General features: G+C 33.8%; 2 protein-coding genes across 4 annotated transcripts; both read left to right on the top strand.

Moving 5' to 3' along the window:
* The first annotated feature begins 126 nt into the window (after nt 1-126).
* Nucleotides 127-2,328, top strand: LOC119636462 (nitric oxide-associated protein 1). Of its 3 annotated transcripts, none has more exons than XM_038031807.1 (3): nt 127-688; nt 755-1,624; nt 1,688-2,328. In XM_038031807.1, the coding sequence occupies exons 1-3, from the start codon at nt 211-213 to the stop codon at nt 2,251-2,253; spliced, it is 1,914 nt and encodes a 637-aa protein (XP_037887735.1). In that variant the 5' UTR covers nt 127-210; the 3' UTR covers nt 2,254-2,328. The 3 variants fall into 3 exon arrangements, with proteins under 3 accessions (XP_037887735.1, XP_037887736.1, XP_037887734.1); XM_038031808.1 differs by having other exon boundaries at nt 755-1,998; nt 2,051-2,139; XM_038031806.1 differs by having other exon boundaries at nt 755-2,326.
* A 243-nt stretch (nt 2,329-2,571) lies between these two features.
* LOC119636619 (CTTNBP2 N-terminal-like protein) lies at nt 2,572-7,252 on the top strand. The gene is made up of 4 exons (XM_038032097.1): nt 2,572-3,747; nt 3,807-3,993; nt 4,058-4,212; nt 6,002-7,252. The coding sequence occupies exons 1-4, from the start codon at nt 2,916-2,918 to the stop codon at nt 6,691-6,693; spliced, it is 1,866 nt and encodes a 621-aa protein (XP_037888025.1). The 5' UTR covers nt 2,572-2,915; the 3' UTR covers nt 6,694-7,252.
* The last annotated feature ends 5,651 nt before the right edge of the window (nt 7,253-12,903 follow it).

Genomic DNA, 12,903 nt, shown 5'->3' on the forward strand with positions numbered 1-12,903 from the left:
CCGTCTATTGTTTCGGTTCCGGCTCTTACGATTCGGAGGAGAAAAACAAAATGAAAGTCGCCAACTTTATGAACAGTTTCTCTCACAATCCTGGTTGCCAAGTTTTTCTATAAAAAGTATTCTAATTAGGGTAGAATTTTTTTCACTTAACCTAAATGTGCAGCACTGTGAAAGGAAAAACAGATGTTTTATCAACTTTAGTAATTAGAAATGTGGATATTAAAAAAATTAATTCAGTTGAAACTAATTAAAATATCAGTTGAAAAGCATTTAAAACAACCTGTACGCTTATTATGTGCAAAGGCAGAAGAAGATCAATCCCTTAGTTTCCGAACTAGAAATTGGCTACAAACGCAAGAAAGATATAAGGATTACGAGCATGTTTTGTTCAGCTCTTATTTGGAACAGCAAGCAGATCATATGAGCTATGCGCTAAAGAGGTCCTTTTTAATCAAAGGCAAGCTTAAGCGGTACCATAATCAAATAAAGGAAATGGCAAAGGGCTGGCAGCCGAGCATTATACCTAAAAACTGGATGGATGATTACGAATTTTACCAAGGATCTCAAGAAGATTCAGCAGACAAACAAGATAATAACCTGGGACTAGCTGATATTACTATGCCATCTTCAAATGTACCTTGTAATGGTTGTGGTGCTATTCTTCACTGTCAACAACACACTAAACCAGGTAAGCATTAAAATCTTCCTTTTTTCGTGCAGAAGCCCACTTATTAATAAAGATGTTTTTGTAAAGGTTTTTTACCCTTAGAGATTTTCGGAGGGCGAACTGAAGCCCAGCTTAAATCAGTTATTTGCCAGCGATGCCATTTCCTTAAATACTACAACATAGCATTAGATGTTGAAGTCACTCCACAATTTTACGTGGACACAATAGCTCGTATTGAAAATGAATTTGCTTTGGCTGTCATAATAGTAGATTTATTGGACTTTCCTTGTTCGATATGGCCTGGTATGCAGCGTTTGTTGGGTCATAAACGGCCAGTTTTCATTGTAGGAAATAAAGTTGATTTATTGCCACGCGACTGTAATAGTTATTTAGATCACATTAAAGAATGCTTGAAGGAGGAAGTGGTTAAAGCCGGTTTCGACAAACTAAATATAAAACACGTTAGTTTAATATCGGCGAAAACGGGTTATGGTATTGAGGAACTTATAACACAATTGCAAAAAATTTGGACTTACAAAGGGGACGTTTATTTAATGGGCTGTACAAACGTGGGGAAAAGTTCTCTTTTTAATATCTTGCTCAATTCCGATTACAGTCGTCCAGGAAATGCAGACATAATTCCCAAAGCTACCACATGTCCCTGGCCAGGCACTACACTCCAAATGTTGAAATTTCCTATATATCGACCGTCAGATATCAGAGTTTATGAAAGATATCAACGTTTACGAGCAGCGCGCTCTATTAAAGGGGAGGAAGCTAAACTGTTTAAAGGAAAATCGAAGAAAGCTGTAACTTTGACTGATATAACTCCTAAAGGAGAAGTTGGATCCACTTTTGAACACAAATTTTCTAACGAATTTAATGATGCGTTTTCAATGAGCCTTGGTGTAAGACCAATCACAACTTTAGATGAGCGCAGCAAAATATACAAAGCGAGTAAGTGGCTTTACGACACTCCTGGCGTAATGCATCCTGATCAAATTACCAGTCTTCTAACAGCGGAAGAGTTAAGCCAAATCCAACCAAAACGAATGATAACGCCACGCGGTGTTCGCTTGGAGCCAGGTATGAGCTTGTTTGTGGGCGGTTTAGCACGATTGGATTTCTTAGGAAGCGATGCGGCAGATTTAGAATGGTTGCAAGTGTTTTTGTACGCGTCTTCAAAACTACCTATCCTCATAGGAGAAACGCAGCACGGCCAGGAACTTTATAATAAATATTTAAACACGCCGCTTTTACAATTACCCTTCGGTGATGCAAGTAGGCTTAGTAGGTGGCCGGGTTTGAAGCCGTCTCAACAATGCTTAAAGGTGAAGGGTTATATACTAAAACCAAAATTTAAAGAATTAACTTGTTCTTCAGATATAACATTATCAACCGCTGGATGGGTTGGCTTACGCATACCGATAGATGTGGAGTGCAAATTTCAAGCATGGACACCTCAAGGTAACGGCGTTTATGTAAGAACTCCTTCTCTTATACCACGTGCCCACCGATTAATAGGAAAAAGAATCAGAAATTCATTTGCTTATAATATTGCTAAACCATTTGTTTTTCAAAAATAAAGCGAAGCATTAATTTTTTGTGGATTCGTGGGATTCAATATGCGAAAACAGGGGAGCGTCAATAAAAACCCAGTCTAAAGTTAAAAACTGCTAGGATAAGTTTTTTTTATTCAGTAAAAAAGCGATTGAAACTGTTAACAAATTTATTTCTTAATAAAATTAAGAAAGCGTGATATAGTTAATTTTTTACAAATGAATGGCTCTTGCTTTTCTCAGAGTGTATAGGCTGTTTTACTTGCTTTGAAGAACGCGCTTTTGCATTTTAATCAATCGTGAAAATGAAATTTTGGCAGCTCTGTCAAATGTTAGCGAATTTCTTTTGACAATTCGAACAAAACAAAGAGAAAGATTTCTCAGGAAAATCCTTTGAAATCTTGGCACTTTTCTTACTAAAAATATTTAAAATTCTTAAATGAAAAAAAAAGTTAACAATATATATTTAAATGAATTGATAAATTAAAAAATAATACAAGTAATATCGTTATTAAAGAACGCATACACATTTGATAACAATAACAGGAAAAGTGCATAGCGGCGTGGGGAGAGAAATTGTTTTTTCTTATCCCTTCAGAATACACATGTAAAATTTCATAGTTTCTTTTCTTAGTTAAATTAAGAAAAACGTAGTAAAAGTCAGAACGTGTTAAATCATTTTCCCCGAAATGGAACATAATGCCAATGACCCGTTTGCATCGGAAAATAGTGGCACTGCCAGATTTGTGGGTAGTGCTAGTGGAGACCACTCCCTAGATAACGGCGGTATGACATTGGGTGCTGGAGTTGCTGGCCATCTAGCAGCTGGTAGTGTGAATGCCACAAATGAATTTCAAACTATAAAGCCGGGCAGCGGTAATCCTCTCAAACCGGTTGCTCGCACCGAAATACCGTACAGTGAGCTGGTCAAAATGTTATATTATTTGGAGGGTGAATTACAAGCACGCGATGTGGTTATAGCGGCTTTACGCAACGAACGGGTGAAACAATACATAACACAATTGCGTTCAAAGCGTATTCAACCTAATGATCCTTACGCGGCAATATTTCGCGATAAAATTGCATTATCTGGCAATTTAATATCACGCGAATCTTCAACGCAAGCGGCGCAAGCTGAAATGGAAGTGCGCCAAATCATAGAACAGCAGATGGAACAACAATATCAAATGGTCAGTAAGCAGAGAGCCACTCACTTGCGTATGGTCAATATATTAACTGAATCGCTAGAGAATAATCAACGTATGCTGCAAGAATTAGAAGAGGAAAAGCGTAAACATGAGCACGACACGGCGCAAGGTGACGACATAACATATGGATTGGAAATGGAACGCACTAAATTGCGCCAGGAATTGGAAGAAGAGAAAGCTCAAGTGAAGAAATTGGAGAAAGATATAAAGAAATTACAAGAAACATTAGAATATGAGCGTAATCGTCAAAAACAAATAGTATTACTATTAATAGCGGAGCGTAAAAAAATTATGATGAAGTATATAGAAGAGGGTAAGGGCATAGATGTAGAAAAAAAATTCTGCCTTTTTCTGAAACATTTTAATTTGAAGGTAAACGCTCTGAGGATTTAGCTCAGATTTTGGCCGAAGAGAAACAGCGCTCAGATACCATTGCTGAAGGTTTAGAGGAAGAGAGTAAGAAATCTTTACGCATGGAAGAGGAACTAGAGAAGCAAGCTGCTGCTTTTGAACAAGAACGCAAAACCTTAAAAGCCAATTTGATTAAAGAGGAGTTAAGGTGGAGAAGGCTTTTCTTCACTATTGAAAAACAAAAAAAATAATTTTTTTTTTCGCTATTTCAGGGTCAAAGACTTGGAGGAGGAAATGATAAGTTTGCGTACTGAAAATGAATCATTAAAGAAACAACAACATCAAATGCAACAAAATGCCGCTTTGGTAGCTGCTAACGCTGCTACCTCAGCTAACTTGTCTGGTTCTAAATCTCGCGCCTATAGCGGTAAGTTTTGTTTTTTTTTTTTTGTTATGAATTATTTTCGTACTATTGTACCATATATTTTTTTATAATTTCGTATTTTAGTATTTATCTAAAACAAGAATTCCTTAATTTTTCGCAGAAATGTTTTGTTGAAAAGATCTAATGTGTACAGAAAACAATGTTTTTAAAATTTAAACGAAAATCTGAATTTATGCTTTCTTCACCTACATATATTTCTATTGTCCTCTGTCGTTATTGTTGTTGTTGTGAACTATCTGCATCACATTCTGCAACAATCAACTCCAAATAAAATCAAAATCCAAAAAAAGTTTACTGAAAATTAAATAAACCAGGTGATTTTTCTTTTCTCTTCTTTTCATTTTGTTAATTAATTTGAAAATTAAATTTTATTAGTCTTTCTGTTTGGTTTTTTTTTTTTTTTTCTTTTTCAAGTTTTCTTCCTTCCACACGTTCTGCATAACTTTGTTTGAAAGACGCTTGAGAAATTTGTTTTTAGCACTTTCCTTTACAGTTTATTTTTTTAAATAATATTATTGTTGTTATTGTTGTATCTTTTTCATTTTTTATTCTTGTGTATGCCAGTGAATTGTTAAAAGACGTAAAAAAAAACCCGTTAGGCGAGAAAAATTGTCTTTTATTTGTAATAACGAATTTGTTATTGAATACTGTACGTGATGTTTTAAAAGAGAAACAGTCAGAGATAAAACAAATTGAAAAGACTTTTACGAAATCATCATCAATTAATGTAACTCACTGAATCCCTTCGATTGAAAGGAATAAAATGTTATCGATACTAGAAAATAGCAGAAGCAATCAATTTAAATCTACTTTAACGTCTATTTTCCCTTTGCATGACCCTGTTCCTTTTCATTTTCATTGCGCATTATAGTCCATTAGAACCATGGTTTCGATTCGTGATCTAATTAATTAAAAAAATATCATACTTAGGCAAAAAGGTACTTTAAACAGTGACTTCTCAATGACAATTTTTTCAAGCATATGATGTACGCATCTAATGCCCTTGATACTATTTTAACGATTATTATTGAGAAGCAAAGAGGTGAAGTATGTTCTCAGCTATCCATAGATAATGCCTAACGGTTAATTTGAAAATTACAAATCTCGTATTTAGACTTTAGATGCCTTTCCTGCAATGCAATTAAAAGAAATCAATGAGCGGTTTTTTTTTTTTTTCTGTTAATAATTTGTCCAAGAAAGATAACAAAGTGGTGTGATTGAAACAAAACAATATAAGTCCAAACTTACCTTTCCAAACGGTTTAAAATTACAAATAAAAAACAACACGAAGTTGCCCCATGTAAAAGTATACGAATTCCAATCTGCATGGTAATGTGCAAGAAACATTTCAGAAAGATAAAATTCGACAAAAAATTCGAACTCGCGTGAAATGGTTTTTAACATAAATATGTTTTCAAAAAAATTGCATCTTATTGCAAGGGGTTGGATTTATCAGTAACAATTTGAAACCAATTAATGGCTAGAAAAGCAAAAAAAAAATTGCGATGACTATGAATATATCCCTGTATTATGATATTTCAAAGGAAATTGCTCTTGTCGTTAGGTGTGTCATGATCAACATTTTCTCGTCTAAAATAAGTTTGCATCCAGTTTATATTTTTCGTTGAAATTGAACATTTTTTATTTGCTTTGCTTTCTACCCTCAGAAAAAGTTTCCAGTAAATTCGTTTAACTCTTAGTTCTTTGTTGCGTTGTTTATGTTTGTTTAAAAAGTGAAATTTGAATGAAATATGTAATATGTAATTTCCAGAAGATGGATGTACGGTTACTCCTATGGTGAATATTGCGAAAATTGTGCAACCCACAGCCACCGTGTCTAGTGTACCCGTTTCAGGACCCACCACGGGAATAGCACGTTCTATTGTCCCCGGACAGAATGTACGTACAGGTGTGGCCATGGCTGCGACTATTTCATCCCTACCGCAAATGACTGCCACCAATGTCACCGCTGCTGCTACCGTTCCAACCAACATTATTAATAATATTAATAACGAGAACTCTGCAAGTAATATGGCGCCAGTAAATTCGATGGGTTCGGGCGCAATTGTTGTCCTGAGTTCTGCGGCCACAGTAGTTGTGGGACCACCTTCTCCTTCGCCAGCTAAAATGCAACCAACCGCCACCATCCAGCGAGCACCTGGCGGTAAATATTCAGCTCTAGCTGCTGCTGCAGCGGCAGGCCACTCACTCGATCAAGCTCCACCATCGCTTCATCCTATACCCATCGCGGTGCCACCTGTTACAATTCCTGTTACAGTACCAGGTGTACCACCAGCCGGTGCCAGAGGGCTACCACCACCTATACCACCCAATAAGCCCATAGTGCCTCCTAAACGTGAACCTTCCTTATCACGTCTAGGCTCTATAAGTGGTGCTGCTGCGAGTGTTGCGGCTGCCGCCGCAGCTGCCTCTACAGCTGCTGCTAACCCTAAACTTAATTAAAACACATTTAAAGTCATTACATAAATATTAAAGGAAAAACAAAAAACAAAAAAAAAAAACAAGAAGAAGAACAAAAATAATGCCGTAATTACTTAAAGAAAATATTACACATCAAATACTATCTCTCGTCTCTTATTTTATATACAAGACATACTTGAGTAGACACACAAAAAAAAAAAAGTGTGCACATAAATGCATGTGCACTTAGCGATATCTATTAAAATATATTGTATAACGATCTTTCTTTGTCTTGGGGGGGAAATGTCAACCGATTGTAGATTTAAAAATGAAATTATTATTTATAATCGCTGCATGCGCATATACCATAAACTTAAATTTAAACTGCAAAGTATTATTATAGTTTACCATGCAAAAGGCAATTAAAAATATTAAATGGAATCTCTTACTCTTATATCATCTAGAAATAATCATAAATTTGAAAAATCAAAAAATTTGTTCTTGAATTTACCTCGATTAAGTACGTACGTCTTTTTATATATACACTTTGTTCTTTCTTTTTCTTTTCCACAAGTCCTACGATATAATATAATATGATATAAAGTTGACACTGAATTATAAAATGTTAAAATGTTGTGATGTGATTATGAAAAAGTTTTCATTTGTACAAGTTTTTTTTTTTTTGTTTTTTTGACAAATCTTAAGTAAACATGTAACTATCGATTAATTGTAGCAAATTGATTGAGTACAATAAGTAATCAATGAATTGAAAAAAAGTTCTGTTTTTTTCCCTTTAAGTCCACTAACTTCTAGTTACATTTCTTAATAGTATTTCATAATTATTAAAAAGTTCAATTTTTCAAATATGTTAAGAAGTATACAATTAGTTTACTGCCTTATAATAAAGTGGCGGTATTTGTACCTCTTCAGGATCATCATGTTTATCAATTTCATTTTGCATTTTTTTTTTTTTCAATTTTCAAATCAGAACTAAACGGGATGATGACGATAGCAAGAAAATATATTAAATCTGTAGACTGTAGTTAAAGGAAAATTGGGCTCACTAGGTGTCTTGTTGCTAATTATTATGATTTCATTTAGAGGCTTCGGTTGCGGGGCTGCCTAAGCAATATTTTACACTTTATTATTAATCTACATAAGTTAAAAATGTGAACAACTTGCAGACAAAATTCTCTCCTTATTCAACGAGATGTCCAAAATACATTAGAAAAGTCTACTAATAACAGCAGAAGGTGAAAATTGTTGAGAGTTCACTATGTCAGGCTTGTCAGGTGAAACCGTCAATCAATGCTTAGTTTAATAAGGCTTGGGCTCGATATCCAATTTGCAAGCAGTGTCGAGAATTGGGCGGATATTCAGTGCCCTGATTTTGTAAAGATTTATTCCCTCATAGTTGGTAGAAATACCAGCAAGAACCACTGACGCTAAGATATCGATCTTTTATGTTCAAATAACGCTACCAGTATTGCATCAATTTAATTGACGAATTCAAACATGTCTGAACATACATTTGGTATCGTACAGCAACATAATCATTACTCAAGAGCATTAAGTCCTTTTCATTTAGTTCTTACTTGGAGGAAGTAAGAAAAGCTTTGTGAATTATCAAGTAAGATTTGCAAATTTCTCGACAAAATGTTTTTGTGAATTAACAAAACTATTGAAATGCAATTTTCCATGTTTTCGTTTTAAGCAATGTCCAAGATTATGTACTTGGAAAATCAATGCGGCAACTGTTACTCTAAAACCCCTAAGAGTTTTTATTCTGATAAGAATTTATTTTGACAATTACCTACAAAGGATAGCGGGCTGATAGGAATTTCAGAGACTCTACGCAATGTGAACAATATTGATCGGTATCAGGCGTATCTTCTGTATACTTAGGACATCAGCTTCAAATTTGGCAAAGACATAACAAGTTCTTGCAAACAGTTTAATATTAAAAGTGACACAAGACGATCAACGGACACAACTCCTTTGTTTTGAAAAGCAAGCAAAATAACCTCCTTGAGCTTGTTAGTCGCGAACGACGGCAATAATAATTATTTATATATGTATGTAATTCTATAGCACTTTTACAAAAATGCGAAGCATCGACCGAATCCATCCAACATCATAGAGACAATACGTTTCTTTCATTTTTTTTTTTTTTTTTAATTCTTTCTAAAATGAAAGGAAAGTGTATAAAATATTACTTACTTTTTTTTTTTGATAAGGCAAAGCTCTGATTAATCTTTGCAAGCCACCCACCCAATGAACAAATCAATTGCAAATGTAGTTTTGTAAGAATTTTTCCTTTTTAAAAACGTAAAATATCCTTAAAAATATTAATGGCTTGTGATTTTTTTCTTTCTTTTTTTTTTGTTTCCAATAAATTTAAATTATTTCAAGAATTTTGGCAGGAATACGTAGAAAAATTTTTTTATACTGTACACCACATGTGGCGTAAGAGCATATTAAATTGGTGCAGATGTATGCAACGCCCAGCTAAACTGAAAACAGACCCACCTTATATTATACCGATCGGTTCAGAATCACTTTCGCAATCGATCTCATTTTGCCTGCTTGTGTGGCCGTCTGTTTGTATTCAACTTACAAGAGACATGTTGATAAAATTTGGTACACCAACATTTTTTGGACCGAGAACGAATGCTATAGAAAATGTTTCGAATAGGGCTGCATTTCCAATGAAATATTATTTGAAACGTCGTTTATGTGAATAACTATAGCGTGGCGTAACCTATTTAATGCGGCCCCCTTTAGTGGTTTTACTGGTTCTTTTTTTGTAAGAACCTCTTCGACTTGCAAACTAATTCTACGTCTTAAGCATGAAATTGAGGTTAGATGATTTTTTCACATTTTCTTACGATCGGCCGAACAATGTTTTGGAACAACTTTTTTGCACAAGTTCGTATATTTCTTAAATCATTTTTAAATTTTGTTAATAATTATTTAAAAACAAAATGGCGGCACAACAGTTCTCACAAAAAATTTCTTTTTTTAGAAAGCACCTTTGCCCACCTTCCTGACTAATTCGTATCCATTTTTAACTATAGCTCTATTATGATATTCTCTAGTGGCCTTTGTGAAATATTTGTAAATGATGTCGATTTTCTATTTCTCCAAAAAGTCCATGTAAAATTAAGTAATAAACTAAACCGAACTAAATCAGTGAAAAACAAGTAAGAACATTGTAGTCGGGCGGATACCACTACATAGCATAAACCACTTTGCCTAGTACATGTATTCGCTTGTTTTGGTAATAATACATCATACATATTGGAAGGTTAGGTTTTCTCTCCATACAAGACTTTCCGTTTCTTGGTAGATACATATATATATGTAGGGGCCTCAAAACAAAACAGTCCTATGTGATCCAAATTCTCTACCGTCAATTTTTGCTCTAAAACGAATTAATTTTCAATATAAAATATGAAAAATTAAAGTTTTTTCCGAACGGCTTTCTCCTCATGAGATATCTTATATGGAGTGAGGTCAAGAAATAGGCCCATGTGGTTCAAAGTAGATCAACTTAATTTTTTTATTTAATTACTATCACGAGTTACTAACACGAATTTCCATTACAAAAAATCAACAATTAGGCTCTTTTGGCATACAATGATGTAGGTTTCTTGAGAATCCTCATATGCGGTGGTATCCGAAAAATAAAGTTACGTGGTCTAAATTCGGTAAGGTAGATTTTTTTGTCAATTTACTATTATGAGGCGATTTTCCTCATGAAATATTGGAAATTCAACCTTCTTACCATACGAAGGTTCAGTTTACGTAGGAACGCTTATATGGAGGAGGATTAAAAAAATTGCCCCAGCCGTATAAAATTTTTTGTACCAATTTATAATGGTGAAATGCTGTTACTCATTATTTAGGGATACGGCCACTTCGGAAAGCATAGTTTCGGGGAGAATGTGATTAGGGATTTACGTACTTGAAGGTCCAAATAGCAACCTTTGCCGAAAAATTTAAATACTTTCAATAAATTTTTTCTAGGTAAGACATGGTTTATTCAATTCGAAAAATAGGACAAACGGACTAGCTTTTTAATGTGAACATTTGATATTTAATCATAAGTCAGTTTGCATTCCTGAGCTTGTTATGTGAATCTTAAGCTAAGAATTTATTTGTCAAATTTTAGTCTTCTTTTGAACATATCTGAACATGAACATATCTGATAGGTCTAACAGGTCTTGCACTATTCGGGAATATAAGTACATGCACTTTGTTGAGTTTCTGATAACTATTTCTGATGATTAGTTTACGTACAACTGACTATAACAAGATTACAAATTGAAATAACGGGCAGACATTACCTACTTTTTTTTTTCAATGCTTTCATAAATAACAAATGTGTTATCCGGTATGCATTTCTGGCTGCGTTGAAGTCGAGAATATTCCATGTGAAAAAATTTCATTACTTATGCCATTCTTGCAAGGAAAACGTGGTTCGTGGCTTAACACAAAAATTGCTTTTTTTTACTCAGTTTTGAAAGCATATTCTTACAGAGCTTATCTCCCCTTGTAGCTGACCTTTTCTCCTTCCTTGCGCATACTCAAATACTAAATGAGTACAGTTCGAATAAGATTCGATAATAGTACGTAATGTTCGCTTCGGAAATGAAAAACACTTTCGTAAGCTTATATATGCCAACTAATTAGCATTCCACTTAGAAGTCCATTTCAAATTACCTGTTAACTATATTATGAATAAGATTCCGAATATTTAAACTGTGTTCGAATTAGAAAAACAAATATTATATTATGCGCAATGATCTTCAAATTGTTTTCTACATCTAGAGAGAAAAGTTAAAAGTGGAAATAATATTAAACAATAAATTAAGATAGTATGCAATATAAAAAGTTTTGAAGACCTAGAAATCTATTGAAGGTAAAATTACAGCATAGAAATTGCCTGACTCTTAATATAGATATATATAACATATATAAAAACTTGATAGATATTAAAACCTTAAGGAAACATTTGAAAACACTCTGTGACTTCATTTGTAAGAAAAATCAATAATAATTTATTTAAAGAACGATTTATAACAAAAAAAAAAAAAAAAAAAAGAGGAAAAAAAAACATGAAAAAGTAAATAAAAAAGTTTCAACTCATTAGCAAATTGACTTGTAATTTACTATATCTTTTAGAATGGTGAAATAAGAGGGCCAAGCCGATTAATCCAAATTCGCTAGCGAGCAGTTAGCAACTTATTATATTATCTTCCATACTACATGTACGAAACGTCTTGTTTTTTCCCCAAAGCTTCACAAGAATTCGATATCAATTCCTTAACACCGCACAATACCCTCATTTAACTCACGGATTATGGAGTTATTTCCCGTTATAGAAACCTTTATCGTAGTCTGGGCGACGATACGTTTTAAAATTTTTTTTTTTTATTGTGATATCAAGCATGTATTAGTTTCAATGGAAGCATTCCATTTTTACTTGGACGAGGGCAACGAACCAATCAAGTTTGTAACCTAAGTCCTCAATGTAATAGTGTTACGTAAAATTCCTTTCCCAAGCCGCATATATTGACTCCATTATTCATCAACGAGTAACAAACGATGACGCTCTACTGTCTATCACGAAAAGCATGTCAAATTTTTATTTGATTTGCTTTCTCAACACGTTGAGGAGTTCCAACACCATTAAACTAATAACTAAAATATACATATTTATAGGTTTAATAAGACTCTTAAATTATTCCATTCTGTGTTCTATTGAATTTTTCTTAGAGCTAGAGGAGAAATTGTGCCTCACTGCAACGCTTGTTCTTGCAACGAAATTCCAATATATTTATGTTCAGGTTCAGTCAATGAAATTATAGTAGCACTGTTACTTTCAGCATATTCGGACAATACAGCCGCTATTATTTTTAAAACTTGGGCAAAATCTATTTTTGAAAAAAAAATTGAAAATAATGACAATTATAGATATAATGTTTCTATCAGTGAACAATTTACAACCAAAGAAATTCAAACTCCCTGACACTTAAGGAATACACGTTTAGGATTGTAAATATATTTGCTCTGGAAGTGGTGCAATTCCATCTTAGTTGATTGAAATGCACTTGATAAACGCTAAAAGCGGCTGGAAATTCTTTGAAGGAAGACGAAAACTTGGCTGCGAATAAATGCGAAAAAATAATTTCCATTACTTTATCTTAGGCTAATAGTATGAGTAACACATTTTAAGCGGAACATGAA

This window comes from Glossina fuscipes, unplaced genomic scaffold (assembly GCF_014805625.2).
Source record: "Glossina fuscipes isolate IAEA_lab_2018 unplaced genomic scaffold, Yale_Gfus_2 28, whole genome shotgun sequence".
NCBI classification, from domain to species: Eukaryota; Metazoa; Arthropoda; class Insecta; order Diptera; family Glossinidae; genus Glossina; species Glossina fuscipes.

What these genes read in the sequence shown, in the direction of transcription:
- LOC119636619 (XM_038032097.1), top strand. Translation starts at nt 2,916, where the DNA reads ATGGAACATAATGCCAATGACCCGTTTGCATCGGAAAATAGTGGCACT. An exon ending in GATGAAGTATATAGAAGAGG is followed by an intron (nt 3,748 to 3,806) that starts GTAAGGGCATAG and finishes TTTAATTTGAAG; the next exon opens with GTAAACGCTCTGAGGATTTA. An exon ending in TTGATTAAAGAGGAGTTAAG is followed by an intron (nt 3,994 to 4,057) that starts GTGGAGAAGGCT and finishes TCGCTATTTCAG; the next exon opens with GGTCAAAGACTTGGAGGAGG.
- LOC119636462 (XM_038031806.1), top strand. Translation starts at nt 211, where the DNA reads ATGTGGATATTAAAAAAATTAATTCAGTTGAAACTAATTAAAATATCA. An exon ending in TCAACAACACACTAAACCAG is followed by an intron (nt 689 to 754) that starts GTAAGCATTAAA and finishes GTTTTTGTAAAG; the next exon opens with GTTTTTTACCCTTAGAGATT.